This window comes from Cydia strobilella, chromosome 6 (assembly GCF_947568885.1).
Source record: "Cydia strobilella chromosome 6, ilCydStro3.1, whole genome shotgun sequence".
Taxonomy (NCBI): Eukaryota; Metazoa; Arthropoda; class Insecta; order Lepidoptera; family Tortricidae; genus Cydia; species Cydia strobilella.
The window spans coordinates 19,848,401-19,873,025 of NC_086046.1; the positions used below are offsets into that span (position 1 = coordinate 19,848,401).

Genomic DNA, 24,625 nt, shown 5'->3' on the forward strand with positions numbered 1-24,625 from the left:
TATGGCATGTGATCAAGTTGCTTTCCTAAGAGAATGCTAGAAATATGTGCCATTTTCAACCAAAAGGGTACTTATTGTCGGTTGTCACTAAGGTGCTATTTCCATAAAGCTACAATTTGAAATCAACCTTATCGAGAACCGACAATGTGGCACCTTTTAGTTGAAAACGTCACCACTAGTGCATAAATACAGGCGGTTAGTAAAAATGTATTTACTTGATATAATAATAAATAATAAATAAATAAATTCATTTATTAAGGACCAACTTGGATCAATTTGTGTTAGTGACAGTTTTATCTTAAGGCTAATGTTAGTATATACATAATTATTTACTGACTAGCTAACTATATAAAATTCTAGTTTCTAAAATAAATATGTATCAAGCAGCAAGCACATGAATCATGCATAATATATGCAGAGCAAATTTTTTTCTCCCTCCTAAACACAAAATTTGGCAAGCAATTGGCACTTACACATTCGCACACTTAACTCATACCACTCCGACACAGGCACATACAAACACACACGCACACATACACACACGCACATACATGAGCACACACGTTTTTATTTTGATTTTTTATATTGGTCCGATTTATGTTGGTGATTTATTTTGTTTTACTTCTAATTTGTTGCAATTATGATATTCTACTCTTTTAGCCAAGCACGGTAATTTGTTAACCTGCGACCGACCGAGTTCAAGGGTCTATTCTGAAAACCAGCGCTAGGCCCTCTGCTTGGAGTGCTTCGTATATGCTGAGATTGGAGCCCATTGCCCAATCATTCATGTTAAATGTATAAACATTTCTAATTAAATTGTACCTATTTTAGTATTACACAAAACTGCGTATATATAAGACGGTCATACGGCCGATACTCATGTACGGATGCGAGACTTGGACGCTAACACTTAAAGAAGAAAACAAGCTCCTGGTGGCAGAAAGGAGAATACTTAGAAAAATCCTGGGCCCTGTGAGAAGGGAAGATGCCAGTTTTAGACTCCGAAAAAACGTCGAGATTGAAGATATTGTGGCTGCACCCAACATTATAGGCGAGACAAAAGCTTACCGTCTCCGCTGGTTCGGCCACGTTTTGAGAATGGAGGAGGATCGCGGCGTTAAAAGGGCGTACTTGGGACGCCAGGTGGGGCGGAGGCCATCGGACGTCCCAGGTATCGCTGGGGCGATGCTGTTGGAGTAGATTTGAGCGCTCTCCATGCCGATAACTGGCGGGAGATGGCACAGGATCGAGACGACTGGCGTATACTCGTGTCGGAGGCCAAGACTCATTTTGGGTCGCTGCGCCATTAAGTAGTAGTATATTAGTATTTAGGATTTATATTTGTACTTAGTTCTTAAGACATTTTTTTTCGTGGCAATAAATATTTTTCTGATTCCGATTCTAAAATAAAACTAGAAATGTTATTGTTACAGCACTGACCCCTTTGAAGAGTTCTTCGGAAACCACTTCAGAACTCAGGACCAAGACATCACATTATTTCATAAGCTTTCAGTCACTGCTAAGTAAGTCTTTCATTTATTTATATATTTTTTTTAAGTTTTTGGCTAAAGTCTGGCATTGATATTTAAATATTTTAGTTTAAGCATTGAAATTGTATTCAATAAGATGAGTATAGTTGTTGTCGTCCTATAAATATAGTTGGTCAAACCAAATTGTCTGTAAATAAGAACAAAAAAAACTATACTCATCCTTTTCTTTTGAGTGCTAGTACTAGTGTAAGACAAAGATAGTATGATTCTCTCTGTCTATGTTTGAAATGAGACAGTCCTTTGACAAACTATGGTAAATTTGCCAAGAAACAAATTCAACCAATTTTACTATATGACTAGGAAACAAATCGAAATTATTTTATTAAATATTTTTGATTTGTGTTTTCAAGTGACTGCTTAAAAACACAAATCAAAAATATTTTATTCATATATATATTTTAATAACAAAACTTCCGTGAGACACAGAAATATTAATATATTTAATTTTAATATATTTAATACATATATTATTTAAAAATATTTAGTCACACCACTACATTTATATGTACTAAACACGGAAAAAGTGACCAAGCCTGCAGTGCACGTGCAAGTGACTAATGTCCTGACCACAGGCTACAGCCCCGGGGCCTCCACAAAAGAGGAGCCCCCACAATAGAGACTTCAGAAAAATAATTTGGGGTCAGGGTGCTCCTTTGTTGCCCCGAGGCCTCCAGACCTCTAAATCCGGCCCTGCATTTAAGATAAGCTTTACGCCGTTATAGTTAATATGAAAGTCATCTTTTATTTGCAGGCATTTCGAAAACAACATAATGGAGAAATCAGCCCACACTCCAGCCCTAGTCCTCTTTTACACCGACTGGTGTTTCGACTGCGTGCGGGCGGCCGCCTTCTGGAGGAGACTAGTCGAAGCGTTGCAGCCTCTCGGTGTGACGGCGGCCACCGTCCACGCCGGGCATGAGGCGAGCTTGGTTAGGAGGATAGGCGTGCACGGGGTGCCGTGCCTTACGCTGGTTCTCCAACAGCATGTCTACATTTATAAGGAGAGTCTCAGCTCCATGCCGAAGATATTGGGTGAGTGTTTTAAATAAATTTCAACAAATGATAGTAATTCTTTCAGGCGGTTCCCTGAGCCAGAAGGCGAAAAATCCCCTTATATGATCATGTTTTTCTAAGAGGCGTTGATATTTGTAGACGTGGAAAAAATATATGTAGTTCTTGACTATATTATCTTTAACAACATAGCTTCCGATACACTAATTATGACACTTCGCTCGATACAATTAATTCCCAAAGTAACCTCTAACTCGGACTTTTAATCCTACTTTACTCGGTTATTTATTATGTGATACTATAAACAAAAAAAGAAGAAAAAACAATCTTAACATAAATAGTAATTTCATAGCTTTAGAATTTCGATATTGTAAGGTAACGTTTTTAAAACAAATAAAAACCGACAAAATTCGATCAAAAATGACACTTGGCGCGTATGTTCTTTCCCGTTTTTTCTTGCGAAATGTGACAAAGACAGCGGCAAACCGATGGAACGGCCTTCGGTCGTACTCATCATACTTTAGTCAGTCATTCGTCCACTATCATTTATTTACTTACCGCGCCAGTAAGCGGACGCCCTTAAAAAAAAATGTTTATTCGGTAAATATTCGTCATTGCGAACCGAACTATTCGGCCGAATACGAACATTGAAGAATATACCGAATATCCCATCTCTAATTCAATTGTTCATCATCGTCATACATTAATTCGTTTACTATCATTAATTTATTCGATCATTATCATTCATTCGTTTGTTTTTAATAATTCATTCGTTCGTTATCTTTCGCCAGGGCGAAATCGGCCGGAAAAATCATTCATCTTTCAATCATTCATTAATCATCATTCGTTCATTCATTGATTATGATCCGCGAGCGGGCGTGCGTGTGTACGTGCGTGCGTGAATGTGTGTGTGTGTGTGCATGCGTGTGTTACGATATTTGGCCATCACTATCAATAGATGCTGACTGCGCGACTGTTTTTATAAATATTAATAATATTTTCATTGTTACAGAATGGATCCGCTGGAAGTTTCCCTACAAGCTCGTTCCCCGTGTAACTGACTCCTCTCTGACCAGTTGGCTTGGCGACTTTGAAGACAACAAGGTCAAAGCGCTGATCTTTGAGGAACAGCCCACCATGCGCCTACGATATCTGCTCACTGCGTTCCATTATAGGGACCGGGTTTCTTTCGGGTGTGTATAAATAAATAAATATTATAGGACATCAAACTGACTAAGCCCCACAGTAAGCTCAAGAAGGCTTGTGTTGTGTTGTGGGTACTCAGACAACGATATATATAATATAAAAATACTTAATACATAAAAAACACCCATGACTCAGGAACTGTCTGTCTGTGCTCATCACCCAAATATATGCCCGAACCGGGATTCGAACCCAGGACCATCAGCTTTATAGGCGGTCAGACCGGTCATCGGCAGGCGTGACTCAATATTCAGTCACCTGTTGATCTCGAACGCTGTAAAGGGTTCGAAACGTCGGGACGTAGTATAAATTCAATATACGCGATATAATCCGTTTTCATGGTTTTTATTTTGTCTTATTGTACTTTGTCCAGTTTCGTCGCAATGACAGCACGTGACTCTACCAACGTCACCGCCCGCTACAAAGTCCAGCGTCACATTGACACCATGGTGCTTTTAAAAGAGGACAGTCCGGAACCGGCGGCTACGGTCAGCACCACAGAAATACCCACGAAGACGTTGCGAGAACTGATAGAAGCTAATCAGTTGCTTACGCTACCGAGACTATCGTCGCAGGTACCTTATTTATGAATACTTAACAAAATTGTGACGATGAGCAATACGAGATGAAATTTTAAAAATATTTTGAAAAAATAAATAAAATACGATGTAAAATTTTATTAAAGAGAATTAAGTGCTCACTCCATAGTCTCCATACATCAGTTTTGTTACCAAAACGACTATTATTTTCGTAGTCGACATCTAGCGTCAAGTAGCGGAATTATCAGTACTGCTACTCGACAAAAGATGTCGCGACGAACGGAAAGTCTAACGCTCAACGATTTTCAGCTAATATTATAACCTACGAGTAGTAGCACCCGAAAGAAAGGGATGAGTAGGGTAGGGTAGGAAACAGTGGCTCGGAAAAAATCACTCACTCAAGCTAATTCCAACATGATAGAGGCGATATTGGGGCGACTGAGCCACTCACTGTTCGGGCTGAGCCACTGTTAATTTGCTACGGAACCCTTAAAACTATAGGGTCCCTATTACTAAGATTCCGCTGTCCGTCTGTCACCAGGCCGTATCTCATGAACCGTGATAGCTAGACAGTTGAAATTTTCACAGATGAACTGTTGCCGCTATAACAACAAATACTAAAACGGAACAACAAATACTAGTACGGAACCCTCGGTGCGCGAGTCTGACTCGCACTTGGCCGGTTTTTTTGTTTTTATTTACTGACAATTTGGTTTGACCAAGTATAATGTTTCCCAGGCGGTCCTCGAGCACGTATGCCCGGTGGAGTGGCGGCCCGCGCGCCGCCGCCTGTGCTGCGTGCTGCTGTGCTCGGCCGGCGCGGCGGCGCGGCGCGCGAGGGAGGAGCTCCGGCTACTAGCGAGGACGGCGCCCGAGAGACTCCACTACGCGTATGTCTATATGCACAAGCAGCCCGACTTCGTGCAGGCGCTGGCTAATGGTTCAGGTAAAGATTTCATTGCCTATGGAAATCCTGGTCACGGCACCAATTTGTATTAGCCCCCCCGACGCCCAAAAGATAACACTACCCATATGCGTATAATACACATGTATATGCATGCGCAGCACTTTGTAGGCGCTGGCTAATGGTTTAGGTAAGGCTAAGGATGTAAGATAATTTAAATATAATGAAAATTTTGTCATTCAAGCGCCGAAGAAGCTCACGATTCTGAGTAAAATTAACACATATTAATAGGATATACGAGCAAAAAACAATAGTACTAATATTAATAAGTGAAATGTACGTAAAGGGCGATATAAAGAAACACGATGTTACTTCAATGGCGGTGTATTCTTAACTAAAAACATGGTCAAGCGCGAGCGGCCTACCCACATACTTATGTTTATAACTCATTGATTATGCTTACCTACATGTAGTATTGTGATATACTACACTACTTCCCCCCTTACCGATAGGTTCGATCTTGTACGTACCTGATTCCCTATTGTATGTGGTTGCACGGGGGTAGGTACTTAGTTAAGCGTAACTAGGTCAGGCGAGCAACAGCTGTGAGATGACTCATATCGCACGCTATAAGTAAGAAGGAATGTGGTGTTTACATAATTAGGCGTTAATTCTTATTGACTAAAGTTATGACAAACGCAAAATTGTTTAGCGGTTAAATCTCAAAATTGCTAGGAGTAAGTAGTTAAAGTGAGCACTTGTACAGTACCTATTTACTCTCCTCTTAAACCTAAGTTGGTACAATAAAGAAAAAGAAAGTATGGTGACTTAAAACTAGTGCTTATTATTAACAATGGAAAGGTATCATTGTTTAACTCTTATGGGACACTGTTATACTTACATATAGTAGGTACTAACTGCTTTAATAAAATTTAAATTTAATTGTTTTAATTTTGATAATGCGAGTTGTAACACAAAACAAATTGTACTCTATTTGTTAGGCTATAGGTTCAAATTTCTCTGACAATTTTCTTGTAGTTAAGGTCAAGCTAGGATGTCCTTGCGGTATATACATAATATATCTGTTTATAATAAGGAACAACTAAAAAAAAGGTTATTGTTCGCATGTTTACGGATACACGTCTTCAAAACCGTAACGCGTAACAGGCATGTGAGCGCGCATCGGTCTGGGGCTGGTGGCGGGTGCGGGACTGCCAGTCGCCGCCAGGGGGGCTACGTGCACGTCTGGGGTCACGCCGTCGTTGCGTGCCTCGCGCCGGTGGCTAGGCTCGTCCGTCGGCGCCGTGCCATAATCGTGGCGTGCGCGCAATTGATTTGTGTGCCGAGATATCATGCCTTCCTCTGTCTGTGCTTTAAAATTGTTGTTACCTACTGCCTGTACAATTTTAGCCTCAATCCACTTATGGCCCTTACGGAAGTCTCTAGCCCACACTAAATCCCCGACTTCGAATGACCTTCTGTTCTGGGGTCCACGAGCTATTTTTGTTTGCTTATTTTTTTCTATGGTGTCAAACAAACCGGTTTTGAGTAAGTCAAGTCTTGTTTTTAATTGACGCCCTAGCAACAATGCAGCTGGTGAGTCGTCGGTGGTGCAATGTTTAGTGTTTCTGTAATCTAACAAAAAGCGTTGTAAAAATTGATTAGGGTTAGTGTTTTCCTTCGTTGCTTTTTTTAAACATTTTTTTATTGTGCGCACAGCTATTTCTGCCTCCCCATTAGACGGTGGGTGGTAAGGAGCTGACGTGACGTGTGTGATCCCATTTGACATTAAGAATCTTGCGAATTGTTCACTACTAAATGGGGGTCCATTGTCTGAGACTAATTTGGACGGAATCCCAAATCTAGCAAATAGCTCCCTTAACTTATCTGTAGTTGCTTCGGCCGTTGTGGAAGTCATTGGGAACACTTCTATCCATTTTGAATAACTATCTACGACTATTAGGTATGTTTTCGAATTGTATGACAAAAAATCTATGTGTATTCTATCGAATGCCTTTTTTGACGTAGTCCAAGGCACTATGGCTACTCGCGGGGGTGCATCTGCTGTCTCTGCACAGACGCGGCATGAGTTGCACAGCTGCTCGATGTCCAGGTCTATCCTAGGCCACCAGACATAGCTCCGCGCGATACTCTTACACTTGACAATGCCCAGGTGTCCGCCGTGCACCTCGGCCAGCACTGCTGCCTGCAGCGCCGCCGGCACCACAACGCGAGAACCCCATATGAGGCACCCACCTTCTATGTTGAGCTCATCTCGTCTTCTATAATAAGGGAGCAGGTCTGTTACCACTCCTGTCTTCGGCCAACCTGATTTGACGTACTGTAGCACTACATTGAGTGCTTTATCGGCGGCAGTTTCTCTTTTAACGTCGAGCGCGCGAATCGGGAAATTATTTTCTATAAACTGTACAAAGCTGCAATCATCGCTGGCGTCGCTTTGATCAACTAAGGGTAATGGTAAGCGAGATAGTCCATCTGCTATATTGTCTGCTGATTTTACGTACTCAATATCGTACTGGTAGCCCGACAACAGTAGCGCCCACCTGATGAGCCGCCCGGCGGCGGTGGCTGGAATGTCTGCTTTTGACCCAAAAATGCTTACCAGCGGACGATGATCTGTGCGCAGGGTGAACCGCCGACCATATAAGTATGTATGAATTTTTTTTATGCCAAAGACGATACTAAGTGCTTCGCGGTGAATCTGGCTATAATTACGCTCGGCCGCATTAAGCGCGCGCGATGCATATGCGATGGGCCGTTCACCCTCTGCCGTTCGGTGAAGTATGACGGCGCCAACCCCCGCCTGGCTCCCGTCACAACATAGAATCAGTGGCAACCGCTCACTGTAATGAGTTAATACTGGACTATTCGTTAGTGCGACTTTGATTTTGTTGAAGGCTTCTTTTTCCGTTTGGCCCCACTCCCACGTCTGTCCCTTTTTTAAAAGTCGGTATAAGGGCGTCAAAATGTCTGTGAATCCTTTAATGAATTTTGCATAAAAATTGACCATGCCCAAGAAGGATTTTAGTGTAGACGTGTTTTCGGGTGCCGGAGCCTCCAATATGGGCTTAATTTTATCATTGTCCATTCTTACCCCATTTTCAGAAATAATGAAGCCCAAATACTTAACTTCTTTGGCGAAAAAGGTGCATTTCTCTTTACGCAATGTTAACCCCGCGGCTTCAAAGCGATTTAGGACACTTTTTAAATTTTTTATGTGATCGGTTTCACTGTTTCCCGTAATCAAAACGTCATCCTGATAAACTGTCACATTGGGGATTCCGGCAACTACCTGTTCTATGACGCGCTGAAATATTGACGCTGCCGACGCTACCCCATATACTAGTCTGTTATACATGTACAAACCGCGATGTGTGTTTACTACCGTGTATTTTTTTGAATCTTCGCTGAGTTCAATTTGCATATATGCTTCCTTCAAATCCAATTTAGAAAATAGCTTTCCCCCATTAAGATTATTAAATAGCTGTTCGGCCCGCGGAAGTGGATATCTGTCTACTTCTAACACGGGATTGAGGGTGGACTTATAATCCCCGCAAATTCTGAGGCTACCATTGTTTTTGACAACAACAACTAAGCATGAAGCCCAGTCAGAGGAAGGAATCGGCGTAATTATACCTGCTCGCTCCATGCGTTCGAGTTCGGCGTCGACGGGCGCGCGCAGTGCTAGCGGTAGCGGGCGCGCGCGTCGGAACACGGGCTGCGCGTCCGGTCGCACGCGCAGCATCGCGCGCGCGCTCACATGCCTTCCCAGGGACTCGTTGAATACGCGGGGATGTTCGCGCATCAATGCTGACGTATCTAACACTTCACTGCACTTGTTATTACTTTTGTCGATTTTTAACACTGAGTCTGTGACGATGATGTTCATGCCTAACGGTTTGATCCACTCCCGACCTAGTAACGGCACCCCGCCGTTCACGATGATATGTAGGTTTAGTTCTTGTCTCGTATTTAAATACTCAACGTTTACACGTATGAAACCGAGAGACTGGATTAGTACACGATTGTATCCTCGTAATTTTGAATCGTCTTTATGTAATGTGTGGCGTCCGAACAATTTTTTGTACATATTTTCGTTAATACAAGCAACCGGCGAACCCGTGTCAACATGCATGTGCAGCTTCTTCCCGTCGACAATGACCTCGGCGATTACCGGCTCCCGTCCTGTCAGTTCCACATGGTACAGGCCCTCGAAGTCGCCAGTCTGGCCAGGCTCCCAGTCCTCATCTGGATTGCTATATGTGCCGTTATCTTGTCCCCAAGCATTTGCTGTGTCGGTGTTCGTAGTATAATTCATCTCACGAATGTTGGGACACACTCTTTTTATATGGCCTTTTTTTAAACATATTTTACAAACGTACTCCTTGAACTTGCATATGGTTTGGTCGTGACCTTGGTCACCACAACAGCCACACTGTTGCCGTGGTTGTCGTGGGCCCCACGAGCTCCGGGTCGGCCGCGCCGCAGCGCCCGCAGCGCCCGCGCCGCGCCCCCGGCCGGCCGTGGCGGCCGCCGCGCCGCCCCGCCGAGCGAAGCGCGCGCCGCTGCTGGTGCCGCGCCCGTGTCCCGGCGCCGGCGCCGCATATACCGCATGAAGGTCGTGTTCTTTAAAGCTAGACGGTTTTTTGCCTACAACATTTGCGGCGTTTTTGGCAGCGGCCTCCAACGATACCGCCATTTTGTAGGCCTTTTTAAAGTCTAAGTCGTTTTCTTCACAAAACAAACGTTGACGAGTTGTTTCGTCTTTTAGGCCACATATGAACTGGTCCCTCAGGTTATCATCTAAAGTAGTTTTGAAATCGCACGTTGTTGCTAGGTGCTTTAACGAGGCGGCAAACTGGGCAACCGATTCACCTTCGGTTTGTTTTGTTATGCGAAACTTGTACCGCTCGGCGAGATAAGATGGCTTCGGCTGAATGTGCGACGCGACTACCGCGATCAAGTCGTTGAATTTAAGGTCCTTAGGTTTCTTTGGACTGCAAAGATCTACCATTAGTTCGTATGTGGCAGTGCCTACACATGCTATCAGTGTAGGGACCTTCTTCGCGTCATCTACACCATTTGCTATAAAGTATTGTTCCACGATCTCACAATATGTTGACCACTTTCCTTCATTAATGTCGAATGCTTTTAATTTTCCCACAGACATAATCTTTCACTTGCACTATATATCCACTTCACAAAATGACTTGTAGGTTCGCGACTGCGCCAAATGAAATGTACGTAAAGGGCGATATAACGAAACACGATGTTACTTCAATGGCGGTGTATTCTTAACTAAAAACATGGTCAAGCGCGAGCGGCCTACCCACATACTTATGTTTATAACTCATTGATTATGCTTACCTACATGTAGTATTGTGATATATATGTATTTCAGGCAGCGACACATCCCAAATGGAGCATCGAGTAGCCATTCTATGGCGACGCGAAGCCACTCGCATTGAATACGAATGGCTCAACGAGACCTGGCCCGTGTGCTCCAACGGGCACTGTGACGACTTCAGCGAACCAACCAATGTGGTGTATCAGGCGAGGCTGAATGATACGAAACGAGCGTTGGAACAGTTGGTCAAGAGACTGTTGAAGCCTAGTGAAGTGATGGCTTATGAAGCGCATGTTCAGGTCAGCTCAATTTTTAATCTTTAATTTTTAAATTTTAATTTTTGATGTTTTAATGTTTAATTTTAATTTTTATTAAAATAATTTATTGATATTTGACATAAACTGTAATAATTTTTAAGCATGAATATTGATAATCATTGTACATACATACGATCTCTAGATTTAAGTATATTCCGTGCCCTGCCAGGGCCCATGTGAGACCAACTATTATGTAACACCTGTGTACCTACCATGGATGCAATAAATATATCAGTATGAGTATCATCATTCTAAACTGAACCTTAGTGCAACGAGATAAGAGTAGTAATTACGTGAAGGCTGAACTATACGAAACGGGCGTTGGAACAGTTGGTCTAGAGACTGTTGCCTACGGAAGTGATAACTTATTGTTAATGCAACTTATGTGGGAGACCGTACCCAATGCAACTTACGCAGCCTACCGTACGAGATCGCATCATCGGCAGCCAATCAGCGCCGATATCATGACATCTAAAGCCCCTGTGATTGGTCCAGGACGTTGCTACGGAGGAGCCGATCCCCACCTACTCAAGGCATTCGCTATTCACCGCATTACCAGATGCACGCATACGTGCCTTTTTATATATACTTATACCTTTTCTGATTTCTGTACAAATTGTACTAGTTTGTAATTAAAGTATTTAAAACGAAAGGCGTCGTCTACATTATTGCTGCTGAACCCGCTCCAAGAGGCTACGAGCTGAACCTAGCCATATCCACGCGCGTACATAAAGTTTGGACCTTCGACCTCGGATGCAACCAGCGACGTGGCTACAAAGGATACTTGGCAAGAGTAACGCAATCGGCAAAGATAGCCATCGGCAGCTACTCAGTGCTTTGGTAAGGCGAACCAATCAAGAATAGCGGCCCTGTCTCATTTCAGTTGTGATAAACGTGTTCATATTTAAATTCCAGTGGTTGTAACGTGCCGTCTTTGTGATCTGCCTACACGCAAAGGTCGCCAGGCCGGCAGCTGCATCGTTGGCAGTTGCAGGGAGCGATAAGTACCTAATCCGGATAACTGTAAGTACCTCGCTTCTTACATCCTACCGACATGGCGGAAGATAAGGTGTTAAAAGATCTTATTAAAAAGAGAGGTTCTGTTAAAGGTAGACTCACAAAATTCATTAAATATATAGAAACGTTCGACCAAGGTTTATCCATTAATCAAATGGCCGAAGTTAGGCTCCGTACACAAGGCGCTACGGGTTTATATACCGAATTTAATTTTATTCAGTCACAAATCGAAGATGCACTTCCCGAAACAGATTTGGACGCTCAACTCGACGCGCGAGACGAGTTTGAAGCCGAGTATTATAGTATATTGGCCCATGCTGAAAGTTTGGTAAAGGACGAGGTTAAAATCGATACCCAAAAATCGGCGATTGCATTAAAATCGGTTAAATTACCTACCATTTCGTTGCCTAGCTTTGACGGTTCACATGAGCACTGGATTGCCTTTCGAGATACATTTTCGTCATTGGTACACAGCTCGCGAGAAATTTCAGACATTCAAAAATTTCACTATCTCAAATCGTCACTTACAGGAAGCGCGCAATTAGTTATAGACTCACTTGAATTTTCAACCGACAATTACAATATCGCATGGGAGTTGTTATTGAATAGATATAATAATAGCCGCTTACTTGTTCATAATCATGTAAAGGCCTTATTTTCAATGCAAACGCTGCAAAAGGAATCACCGGTGTTGCTAAGGAAACTAATAGATAACGTGTTAAAAAATATACGCGCTCTCAAAGCCCTAAAGGAGCCTGTAGACTCGTGGGACACATTACTTATTTATATGATCGTTTCTAAATTAGATTCCACCACAGAACGAGAGTGGGAGCAGCACAAAGGTTCTTTGTCGGCAGATTCAACTGAGTCAAAATTAACTATTGACGATTTACTAACATTTTTAAGAGGCAGGGCAGACATGCTTGAAACTTTAATCGTAACGCACAGTAAGGCCAATTCGCAGGACACTAAAAAGTATACTAACAGTAATTATACACCAAAGTTGCACTGCAATGTCGTGACGGAAAAACCGCAAGTGAAAACACCTTTCAAAAAACAATTTAAATTATGTCCGATGTGCAGTGAGAAGCATCCTTTATATTCATGCCAGGCGTTTCTGGATTTGAAAATGCAGGATCGATTGCAATTAGTACACGATAAAAACCTTTGTGAAAACTGTCTGCGAACTGGTCATACAGCTGATGTGTGTAGGTATGGGCCTTGTAGGAAATGCGACAAAAAACATAACTCAGTTATTCATCGCGATGAAGTTAATGCTATCAGTACAAATAGTTGCTCCGGCACGTCGAATGCGAGCCAAAATAAACCTAATGAGCCCCATACTTCCACTGCTAAATCTAGCAATTATTCTATAACGAATCACGCACACATTGACAACGGTCAGGTGTCTAAGTTAGATGTCCAATGCGCACAGGCATCATTCGATGATTTCGATGAACCGGTTTTGTTGACAACCGCTATCATTGAAATAGTCGATGATTTAGGTAAAATTACGAAGGCATGCGCGCTTCTCGACAATGGAAGCGAACGGTGCATTATATCTGAATCATTATGCGATAAATTAAATACGCGCGTTATACAGTCCACACGAAGCTTATATGGCGTCGGGGAGGTGCCAGTCTCACAGGACACGCATTTTTGTGAAATTGGCATTAAATCCTTAACTAGCACTTATTCTACGCGCATTAAGTGTTTAGTATTACCACGCGTAACCCCCCCGCGGCCATACCTTAATATGCGCAAAGAACAATTCGTTATACCGGACGGAATCGTACTCGCGGATCCCAAATTTTATGAAAAAAAACCGATAGACCTAATAATAGGGGCAGATAGATATTGGGACGTGGTTCAAGAAGGTATTATTCGCCTAGGTAACGGAGCGGTGATGCAAAATTCGTATTTTGGCTGGTTCGTATCCGGGCGTACATGCAATTCATATAATACGCGCAAAAATACAACGAGCACTAACGTTGTATGTAATTTTATGCAAACTATAGACAAGCAAGGTTCCATAGACGAGCAGTTACGTAAATTTTGGGAACTCGAAGACGCGCCGATAAGTCAACGGGTTAACGAATCGCGCAGTGAGGATGAACGTATTTGTGAGGATTTGTTCATGCAAACCACAAAACGGCTTGACGACGGTAGGTTCTGTGTATGCATTCCGTTCAAACAGTCACCTGAGATTTTAGGCGATACGCGCAAACAAGCCGAACATAGATTCCTCGCACTAGAGAGACGGTTAGAACGTTATCCGAATTATAAAAAAATGTATAGCGACTTTATTAAGGAATATTGCGACTTAGGTCACATGGCGCCAGTAGATTCGTATGGTACGCCACACTACTTTACGCCACATCATGGCGTGTTTCGTGAACACGCCAAAACTACACGCTTAAGGGTCGTGTTCGACTGCAGCTGTGCTTCTACGTCGGGATATTCACTTAATGATTTGCAATTTGTAGGCCCCGCGATACAGGGTGATTTGCTATCCATACTATTGCGCTTTAGGGAAAACAAGTACGTGGCGTGTGCGGATATCGAAAAAATGTACCGCCAAGTACTGGTCGACGAGAAGCAACGCGACTTGCAATTAATTCTTTGGCGGGAAAATCCGTCTGACCCCCTACAAGTATATAAATTAAAAACTGTGACTTATGGCACGAATTCCGCCCCGTTTTTAAGTTGTAGGTGCCTTAAGCAGTTAGCGCTAGAGTGTGATGACCCTGAAATAGCCAGCGTAATTAATGATGATTTTTACGTTGATGATCTTATTTGTGGCAACCCTAGCCAGGATAAATTAAAACAAATTTGTTCAAAGGTCGACAAGGTCTTGCAATCGGGTTGCTTTCCATTGCGTAAATGGATTTTTAATTTCGATTTTGATGAATTTACCGAATCGATGGACTCGTCCAAAGAGTTATCATTAGGTGAAAACGTACAAAATAAAACATTAGGGTTAGGATGGTATAACCGTTCTGATGAATTGTTTTATAACACTAGATTTGAAATAAATTCTAAGCCGATAACAAAGCGCATTATCTTATCGGTTTCGTCTCAAGTATACGACCCTCTCGGCTTGCTTAGCCCGACTATTATGATCGCAAAGGTACTTTTACAGAGGTTGTGGATGTTAAAGGCCGATTGGGACACCCCGGTCCCAAACGACATCGCAAAGGCATGGACACGATTTGTCGCTGATCTTTCGAATTTAAAATCAATTCGCATTCCGCGTTACGTATCAAGTGACAATCCTAAACATTTAGAGTTGCATATTTTTTGTGATAGTTCTATAACCGCGTATGGAGCGTGCGCATATGTTCGCGCTATTGATAATGATAACAGCGTCACAGTCAGGTTATTATGCGCAAAGGGGAAAGTGACCCCAATAAAACCGGTGACCCTGCCAAAATTGGAATTATGTGCGGCTCTAGTAGGGGCACGACTGTATGCAAAAATAGATAGCTCACTTCGCAGTCGGTTAAACAAAGTTGTATTTTGGTCCGATTCCACAATTGTGTTATGTTGGTTACGCACGCCACCTAACTTACTTAAAACGTTTGTACAAAATAGGGTCACCGAAATACACGATTTAACCCAAAATCATCCCTGGTATCACGTCAGAAGCGAAAATAACCCCGCTGACTTGATTTCCCGATCTCGGCCGTTAAATTCGTTGTGGTCTTCTACATTTTGGGAACAAGGCCCAGAATTCCTTCACGATATAAATTTCGAGCCTAACTCTGACTTACAAAATAATAACAATGACGATTTACCCGAGCTAAAGGCGAATGTTACACTTTTTTGTGTACCTAATCGTGATAATGAGGGATGTTTTCCTTTCCATAGATTTTCTCAATTCAATCGTTTACAGCGTGCCGCGGCCTATGTTTTGCGATTTATTTTTAATGCGCGCAATAAACTTAGCAAAAAAACTGGGTCATTAAGTGTAGACGAGTTGAATGAATCCGTTCTGTTGCTAGCTAGGCTGGCGCAGTATGAGTCATACCGAGATGTGCATAATTGCTTATCACGTAAACAGCTGTTAACAAATAAACACGGTGCAAGCCTTACTAAATTAAATTTGTTTCTAGACAATACCAACGTATTAAGAGTAGGCGGCCGTTTAGATAATGCTAGCCAGTTTAGTTACGAGAAAAAACACCCTATTTTAATTTCGTGTAAACATTATTTAGCCGTGCTATTATTTCGTTTCGAACATAAGCGACTGTTACACGCGGCGCCACAGCTGTTGTTGTTTACTATAAAGGAAACCTGGTGGCCAGTAGGAGCTAGAAACTTAGCACGGAAGATCGTTCATGATTGTGTCACGTGCAAACGGATGCAAGGTCAAACATTGACACCTATCATGGGCAATCTGCCTCGCGAACGCTTGGAACCAGGGTATCCGTTCATATACTGCGGCGTAGATTATGGCGGTCCAGTGCTTATTTTGAATCGCAAAGGAAGGGGTGCGAAATTAATAAAATCATATATTTGTTTATTCGTATGTTTAGTAACGCGCGCTATTCATTTAGAACTGGTCGGTGACCTCACGTCTGATGGTTACTTGTTAGCATTAAAGCGTTTTATATCGCGTAGGGGTAAACCCGTTGAAATAATAAGCGATAATGGAAAAAACTTTGTCGGACTAATGAACGATTTTGAAAAATTTCTTTCAAGTATATCTGGCGATATACAAGAATACGCCGTATCTCAGAAAATTAAATTTCGCATGAACCCGCCATATGCAAGTCATTTCGGTGGGATGTACGAGGCAGGTATTAAAAGTTGTAAATACCACTTGCGACGCGTTGTAGGCAACGCACATTTGACATTTGAGCAATTAGGCACGACCTTGACCGAAATTGAGGCCTTGCTTAATTCTAGACCACTTACTCCTATGTCATCCGACCCCAACGATTTTTTACCGCTTAGCCCAGGGCATTTCTTGATTGGTCGTCCGCTAACTGCACCTGTGTGCGCTAGCCTGAGCGACGTTCCTGAGCATCGGTTAACGCATTACCAGAGAGTCGAACAGCTTCGTCAGCATTTCTGGAGTCGTTGGTCGCGAGAGTACGTGACGGAGTTACAAGCCCGATCGAAATGGAGGTTCCAGTCTGACGACCTTAAAGAAAACACGCTTGTCGTCATAAAGGAAGACAATACTCCCCCGCTAAAAGGGAGTTTAGGCCGCATCGTCAAAACGTATCCAGGCAAGGACGGCGTCTCGAGAGTGGCCGACGTAAAGATGCCTTCAGGAGGAACTGTGAGACGCGCTTTCTCGAAACTGTGTCCGCTTCTTCAGCCAGACTGTTAGCTACATCTCCGACCTATTCTTCACGTTTTGTAAACCACCAGTTTCCAAGGCCGGGAGTATGTTAATGCAACTTATGTGGGAGACCGTACCCAATGCAACTTACGCAGCCTACCGTACGAGATCGCATCATCGGCAGCCAATCAGCGCCGATATCATGACATCTAAAGCCCCTGTGATTGGTCCAGGACGTTGCTACGGAGGAGCCGATCCCCACCTACTCAAGGCATTCGCTATTCACCGCATTACCAGATGCACGCATACGTGCCTTTTTATATATACTTATACCTTTTCTGATTTCTGTACAAATTGTACTAGTTTGTAATTAAAGTATTTAAAACGAAAGGCGTCGTCTACATTATTGCTGCTGAACCCGCTCCAAGAGGCTACGAGCTGAACCTAGCCATATCCACGCGCGTACACTTATAAAGCGCATATTCCGGTTAGTGTCATCGTCCTAAACTGAATCTTAGTGCAACGAGATAAGAGTAGTAAATGTAGTAATAATGTGGTGTATCAGGCAAGGATGAATGATAATAAATGATAAATGACAGTCACGGGCACTCTAAATTTCCTATTCCTCCCTAATCGGAGCGTCGGAGCCTTCCGTACCAAAAAAGGTAAAAACGGAACACTTATAGGGTCACTTTGTTGTCCGTTTGTCTGTCAAGACCATTTATCTCTGTTCATCCTAAAATTATAAGAAAATATATTTGACATTTTCACAATGAGCTCTTTCATATGATATAGTTTGAAAAACTTTATTTTTTAATTTTCTCATTTACCCTCCAAAAGTGGCCCCCATTTTAAAAATTCATTTGTTTACGTTACATGTCCGTCTTTGAGTCACAAACTTACATATGTGTACCAAATTTCAACTTAATTGGCTGGACCAATTAAGTTTCTGAGAAAATAGTATGTGACAGACGGACAGACAGACAGACGCACGAGTGATCCTATAAGGGTTCCGTTGTTTCCTTTTGAGGTACGGAACCCTAAAAAAAGTTAAATTTGTACGGAACGTTCGGTGGGCGAGTCAGACTCGCACTTGGGGCCGGTATTTTTAATTTAATCGCAGTTTAACTTACATGTGTGGCAAATTTTTGAAGTGAGATTTTCTCCGAAGCTTTCTTAACGTACGTTTTCTTATAGGAGTTACTGGACGAAGCGGCCCGGGGTCCGCTGTGGCGCGCCATGCTGCTCGTGTGCGAGTGGGCGGAGCGCGCGGCGCTGGCGCTGCGCACGCAGAAGGCCGTGTCGCTGGCCTCCGTGCTGGGCACCGTGGCCGTGGTGCTGGCCGCCGGCTACCTGATGGCGTACCTCATGTGAGTAGGATCTACAGCCATGCTGCTCGTGTGCGAGTGGGCGGAGCGCGCGGCGCTGGCGCTGCGCACGCAGAAGGCCGTGTCGCTGGCCTCCGTGCTGGGCACCGTGGCCGTGGTGCTGGCCGCCGGCTACCTGATGGCGTACCTCATGTGAGTAGGATCTACAGCCATGCTGCTCGTGTGCGAGTGGGCGGAGCGCGCGGCGCTGGCGCTGCGCACGCAGAAGGCCGTGTCGCTGGCCTCCGTGCTGGGCACCGTGGCCGTGGTGCTGGCCGCCGGCTACCTGATGGCGTACCTCATGTGAGTAGGATCTACAGCCATGCTGCTCGTGTGCGAGTGGGCGGAGCGCGCGGCGCTGGCGCTGCGCACGCAGAAGGCCGTGTCGCTGGCCTCCGTGCTGGGCACCGTGGCCGTGGTGCTGGCCGCCGGCTACCTGATGGCGTACCTCATGTGAGTAGGATCTACAGCCATGCTGCTCGTGTGCGAGTGGGCGGAGCGCGCGGCGCTGGCGCTGCGCACGCAGAAGGCCGTGTCGCTGGCCTCCGTGCTGGGCACCGTGGCCGTGGTGCTGGCCGCCGGCTACCTGATGGCGTACCTCATGTGAGTAGGATCTACAGCCATGCTGCTCGTGTGCGAGTGGGCGGAGCGCGCGGCGCTGGCGCTGCGCACGCAGAAGGCCGTGTCGCTGGCCTCCGTGCTGGGCACCGTGGCCGTGGTGCTGGCCGCCGGCTACCTGATGGCGTACCTCATGTGAGTAGGATCTACAGCCATGCTGCTCGTGTGCGAGTGGGCGGAGCGCGCGGCGCTGGCGCTGCGCACGCAGAAGGCCGTGTCGCTGGCCTCCGTGCTGGGCACCGTGGCCGTGGTGCTGGCCGCCGGCTACCTGATGGCGTACCTCATGTGAGTAGGATCTACAGCCATGCTGCTCGTGTGCGAGTGGGCGGAGCGCGCGGCGCTGGCGCTGCGCACGCAGAAGGCCGTGTCGCTGGCCTCCGTGCTGGGCACCGTGGCCGTGGTGCTGGCCGCCGGCTACCTGATGGCGTACCTCATGTGAGTAGGATCTACAGCCATGCTGCTCGTGTGCGAGTGGGCGGAGCGCGCGGCGCTGGCGCTGCGCACGCAGAAGGCCGTGTCGCTGGCCTCCGTGCTGGGCACCGTGGCCGTGGTGCTGGCCGCCGGCTACCTGATGGCGTACCTCATGTGAGTAGGATCTACAGCCATGCTGCTCGTGTGCGAGTGGGCGGAGCGCGCGGCGCTGGCGCTGCGCACGCAGAAGGCCGTGTCGCTGGCCTCCGTGCTGGGCACCGTGGCCGTGGTGCTGGCCGCCGGCTACCTGATGGCGTACCTCATGTGAGTAGGATCTACAGCCATGCTGCTCGTGTGCGAGTGGGCGGAGCGCGCGGCGCTGGCGCTGCGCACGCAGAAGGCCGTGTCGCTGGCCTCCGTGCTGGGCACCGTGGCCGTGGTGCTGGCCGCCGGCTACCTGATGGCGTACCTCATGTGAGTAGGATCTACAGCCATGCTGCTCGTGTGCGAGTGGGCGGAGCGCGCGGCGCTGGCGCTGCGCACGCAGAAGGCCGTGTCGCTGGCCTCCGTGCTGGGCACCGTGGCCGTGGTGCTGGCCGCCGGCTACCTGATGGCGTACCTCATGTGAGTAGGATCTACAGCCATGCTGCTCGTGTGCGAGTGGGCGGAGCGCGCGGCGCTGGCGCTGCGCACGCAGAAGGCCGTGTCGCTGGCCTCCGTGCTGGGCACCGTGGCCGTGGTGCTGGCCGCCGGCTACCTGATGGCGTACCTCATGTGAGTAGGATCTACAGCCATGCTGCTCGTGTGCGAGTGGGCGGAGCGCGCGGCGCTGGCGCTGCGCACGCAGAAGGCCGTGTCGCTGGCCTCCGTGCTGGGCACCGTGGCCGTGGTGCTGGCCGCCGGCTACCTGATGGCGTACCTCATGTGAGTAGGATCTACAGCCATGCTGCTCGTGTGCGAGTGGGCGGAGCGCGCGGCGCTGGCGCTGCGCACGCAGAAGGCCGTGTCGCTGGCCTCCGTGCTGGGCACCGTGGCCGTGGTGCTGGCCGCCGGCTACCTGATGGCGTACCTCATGTGAGTAGGATCTACAGCCATGCTGCTCGTGTGCGAGTGGGCGGAGCGCGCGGCGCTGGCGCTGCGCACGCAGAAGGCCGTGTCGCTGGCCTCCGTGCTGGGCATCGTGGCCGTGGTGCTGGCCGCCGGCTACCTGATGGCGTACCTCATGTGAGTAGGATCTACAGCCATGCTGCTCGTGTGCGAGTGGGCGGAGCGCGCGGCGCTGGCGCTGCGCACGCAGAAGGCCGTGTCGCTGGCCTCCGTGCTGGGCACCGTGGCCGTGGTGCTGGCCGCCGGCTACCTGATGGCGTACCTCATGTGAGTAGGATCTACAGCCATGCTGCTCGTGTGCGAGTGGGCGGAGCGCGCGGCGCTGGCGCTGCGCACGCAGAAGGCCGTGTCGCTGGCCTCCGTGCTGGGCATCGTGGCCGTGGTGCTGGCCGCCGGCTACCTGATGGCGTACCTCATGTGAGTAGGATCTACAGCCATGCTGCTCGTGTGCGAGTGGGCGGAGCGCGCGGCGCTGGCGCTGCGCACGCAGAAGGCCGTGTCGCTGGCCTCCGTGCTGGGCACCGTGGCCGTGGTGCTGGCCGCCGGCTACCTGATGGCGTACCTCATGTGAGTAGGATCTACAGCCATGCTGCTCGTGTGCGAGTGGGCGGAGCGCGCGGCGCTGGCGCTGCGCACGCAGAAGGCCGTGTCGCTGGCCTCCGTGCTGGGCACCGTGGCCGTGGTGCTGGCCGCCGGCTACCTGATGGCGTACCTCATGTGAGTAGGATCTACAGCCATGCTGCTCGTGTGCGAGTGGGCGGAGCGCGCGGCGCTGGCGCTGCGCACGCAGAAGGCCGTGTCGCTGGCCTCCGTGCTGGGCACCGTGGCCGTGGTGCTGGCCGCCGGCTACCTGATGGCGTACCTCATGTGAGTAGGATCTACAGCCATGCTGCTCGTGTGCGAGTGGGCGGAGCGCGCGGCGCTGGCGCTGCGCACGCAGAAGGCCGTGTCGCTGGCCTCCGTGCTGGGCACCGTGGCCGTGGTGCTGGCCGCCGGCTACCTGATGGCGTACCTCATGTGAGTAGGATCTACAGCCATGCTGCTCGTGTGCGAGTGGGCGGAGCGCGCGGCGCTGGCGCTGCGCACGCAGAAGGCCGTGTCGCTGGCCTCCGTGCTGGGCACCGTGGCCGTGGTGCTGGCCGCCGGCTACCTGATGGCGTACCTCATGTGAGTAGGATCTACAGCCATGCTGCTCGTGTGCGAGTGGGCGGAGCGCGCGGCGCTGGCGCTGCGCACGCAGAAGGCCGTGTCGCTGGCCTCCGTGCTGGGCATCGTGGCCGTGGTGCTGGCCGCCGGCTACCTGATGGCGTACCTCATGTGAGTAGGATCTACAGCCATGCTGCTCGTGTGCGAGTGGGCGGAGCGCGCGGCGCTGGCGCTGCGCACGCAGAAGGCCGTGTCGCTGGCCTCCGTGCTGGGCACCGTGGCCGTGGTGCTGGCCGCCGGCTACCTGATGGCGTACCTCATGTGAGTAGGATCTACAGCCATGCTGCTCGTGTGCGAGTGGGCGGAGCGCGCGGCGCTGGCGCTGCGCACGCAGAAGGCCGTGTCGCTGGCCTCCGTGCTGGGCACCGTGGCCGTGGTGCTGGCCGCCGGCTACCTGATGGCGTACCTCATGTGAGTAGGATCTACAGCCATGCTGCTCGTGTGCGAGTGGGCGGAGCGCGCGGCGCTGGCGCTGCGCACGCAGAAGGCCGTGTCGCTGGCCTCCGTGCTGGGCACCGTGGCCGTGGTGCTGGCCGCCGGCTACCTGATGGCGTACCTCATGTGAGTAGGATCTACAGCCATGCTGCTCGTGTGCGAGTGGGCGGAGCGCGCGGCGCTGGCGCTGCGCACGCAGAAGGCCGTGTCGCTGGCCTCCGTGCTGGGCACCGTGGCCGTGGTGCTGGCCGCCGGCTACCTGATGGCGTACCTCATGTGAGTAGGATCTACAGCCATGCTGCTCGTGTGCGAGTGGGCGGAGCGCGCGGCGCTGGCGCTGCGCACGCAGAAGGCCGTGTCGCTGGCCTCCGTGCTGGGCACCGTGGCCGTGGTGCTGGCCGCCGGCTACCTGATGGCGTACCTCATGTGAGTAGGATCTACAGCCATGCTGCTCGTGTGCGAGTGGGCGGAGCGCGCGGCGCTGGCGCTGCGCACGCAGAAGGCCGTGTCGCTGGCCTCCGTGCTGGGCACCGTGGCCGTGGTGCTGGCCGCCGGCTACCTGATGGCGTACCTCATGTGAGTAGGATCTACAGCCATGCTGCTCGTGTGCGAGTGGGCGGAGCGCGCGGCGCTGGCGCTGCGCACGCAGAAGGCCGTGTCGCTGGCCTCCGTGCTGGGCACCGTGGCCGTGGTGCTGGCCGCCGGCTACCTGATGGCGTACCTCATGTGAGTAGGATCTACAGCCATGCTGCTCGTGTGCGAGTGGGCGGAGCGCGCGGCGCTGGCGCTGCGCACGCAGAAGGCCGTGTCGCTGGCCTCCGTGCTGGGCACCGTGGCCGTGGTGCTGGCCGCCGGCTACCTGATGGCGTACCTCATGTGAGTAGGATCTACAGCCATGCTGCTCGTGTGCGAGTGGGCGGAGCGCGCGGCGCTGGCGCTGCGCACGCAGAAGGCCGTGTCGCTGGCCTCCGTGCTGGGCACCGTGGCCGTGGTGCTGGCCGCCGGCTACCTGATGGCGTACCTCATGTGAGTAGGATCTACAGCCATGCTGCTCGTGTGCGAGTGGGCGGAGCGCGCGGCGCTGGCGCTGCGCACGCAGAAGGCCGTGTCGCTGGCCTCCGTGCTGGGCACCGTGGCCGTGGTGCTGGCCGCCGGCTACCTGATGGCGTACCTCATGTGAGTAGGATCTACAGCCATGCTGCTCGTGTGCGAGTGGGCGGAGCGCGCGGCGCTGGCGCTGCGCACGCAGAAGGCCGTGTCGCTGGCCTCCGTGCTGGGCACCGTGGCCGTGGTGCTGGCCGCCGGCTACCTGATGGCGTACCTCATGTGAGTAGGATCTACAGCCATGCTGCTCGTGTGCGAGTGGGCGGAGCGCGCGGCGCTGGCGCTGCGCACGCAGAAGGCCGTGTCGCTGGCCTCCGTGCTGGGCACCGTGGCCGTGGTGCTGGCCGCCGGCTACCTGATGGCGTACCTCATGTGAGTAGGATCTACAGCCATGCTGCTCGTGTGCGAGTGGGCGGAGCGCGCGGCGCTGGCGCTGCGCACGCAGAAGGCCGTGTCGCTGGCCTCCGTGCTGGGCATCGTGGCCGTGGTGCTGGCCGCCGGCTACCTGATGGCGTACCTCATGTGAGTAGGATCTACAGCCATGCTGCTCGTGTGCGAGTGGGCGGAGCGCGCGGCGCTGGCGCTGCGCACGCAGAAGGCCGTGTCGCTGGCCTCCGTGCTGGGCACCGTGGCCGTGGTGCTGGCCGCCGGCTACCTGATGGCGTACCTCATGTGAGTAGGATCTACAGCCATGCTGCTCGTGTGCGAGTGGGCGGAGCGCGCGGCGCTGGCGCTGCGCACGCAGAAGGCCGTGTCGCTGGCCTCCGTGCTGGGCACCGTGGCCGTGGTGCTGGCCGCCGGCTACCTGATGGCGTACCTCATGTGAGTAGGATCTACAGCCATGCTGCTCGTGTGCGAGTGGGCGGAGCGCGCGGCGCTGGCGCTGCGCACGCAGAAGGCCGTGTCGCTGGCCTCCGTGCTGGGCACCGTGGCCGTGGTGCTGGCCGCCGGCTACCTGATGGCGTACCTCATGTGAGTCATCTCCCAGAAATCGTGTATGAAGCAACATTAGGGCTATGCTTCTGCTAGTAAAGTTGATACCAAGAGTAGTGCGGATTACGCAAAATAGGCGCAATTTAAGACCTAAACAAATGTAACCACAAAATTTATAATGAAAACTACCTTATTTGCTAAGAATATCTGCCGAGTGGACACTTTATTTTTTATTTTTTTAA

General features: G+C 49.2%; 1 protein-coding gene across 1 annotated transcript in view; it reads left to right on the forward strand.

Annotated features, from left to right (window-relative positions):
- The window catches only part of LOC134742341 (uncharacterized), a 43,210-nt gene that overhangs the window by 5,001 nt on the left and 13,584 nt on the right, over window positions 1-24,625 (forward strand). The window contains exons 3-29 of the mRNA XM_063675392.1: window positions 1,434-1,523; window positions 2,302-2,582; window positions 3,574-3,754; window positions 4,138-4,339; window positions 5,042-5,249; window positions 10,630-10,874; window positions 18,400-18,572; window positions 18,603-18,711; window positions 18,760-18,872; window positions 19,031-19,176; window positions 19,331-19,472; window positions 19,503-19,611; window positions 19,660-19,772; window positions 19,931-20,076; window positions 20,231-20,372; window positions 20,403-20,511; window positions 20,560-20,672; window positions 20,831-20,976; window positions 21,131-21,272; window positions 21,303-21,411; window positions 21,460-21,572; window positions 21,731-21,876; window positions 22,031-22,172; window positions 22,203-22,311; window positions 22,360-22,472; window positions 22,631-22,776; window positions 22,931-23,072. Of these exons, the coding sequence (XP_063531462.1) occupies window positions 1,434-1,523; window positions 2,302-2,582; window positions 3,574-3,754; window positions 4,138-4,339; window positions 5,042-5,249; window positions 10,630-10,874; window positions 18,400-18,572; window positions 18,603-18,711; window positions 18,760-18,872; window positions 19,031-19,176; window positions 19,331-19,472; window positions 19,503-19,611; window positions 19,660-19,772; window positions 19,931-20,076; window positions 20,231-20,372; window positions 20,403-20,511; window positions 20,560-20,672; window positions 20,831-20,976; window positions 21,131-21,272; window positions 21,303-21,411; window positions 21,460-21,572; window positions 21,731-21,876; window positions 22,031-22,172; window positions 22,203-22,311; window positions 22,360-22,472; window positions 22,631-22,776; window positions 22,931-23,072 (3,930 nt within the window). The remainder of the gene's footprint in view (window positions 1-1,433; window positions 1,524-2,301; window positions 2,583-3,573; window positions 3,755-4,137; window positions 4,340-5,041; window positions 5,250-10,629; window positions 10,875-18,399; window positions 18,573-18,602; window positions 18,712-18,759; window positions 18,873-19,030; window positions 19,177-19,330; window positions 19,473-19,502; window positions 19,612-19,659; window positions 19,773-19,930; window positions 20,077-20,230; window positions 20,373-20,402; window positions 20,512-20,559; window positions 20,673-20,830; window positions 20,977-21,130; window positions 21,273-21,302; window positions 21,412-21,459; window positions 21,573-21,730; window positions 21,877-22,030; window positions 22,173-22,202; window positions 22,312-22,359; window positions 22,473-22,630; window positions 22,777-22,930; window positions 23,073-24,625) is intronic.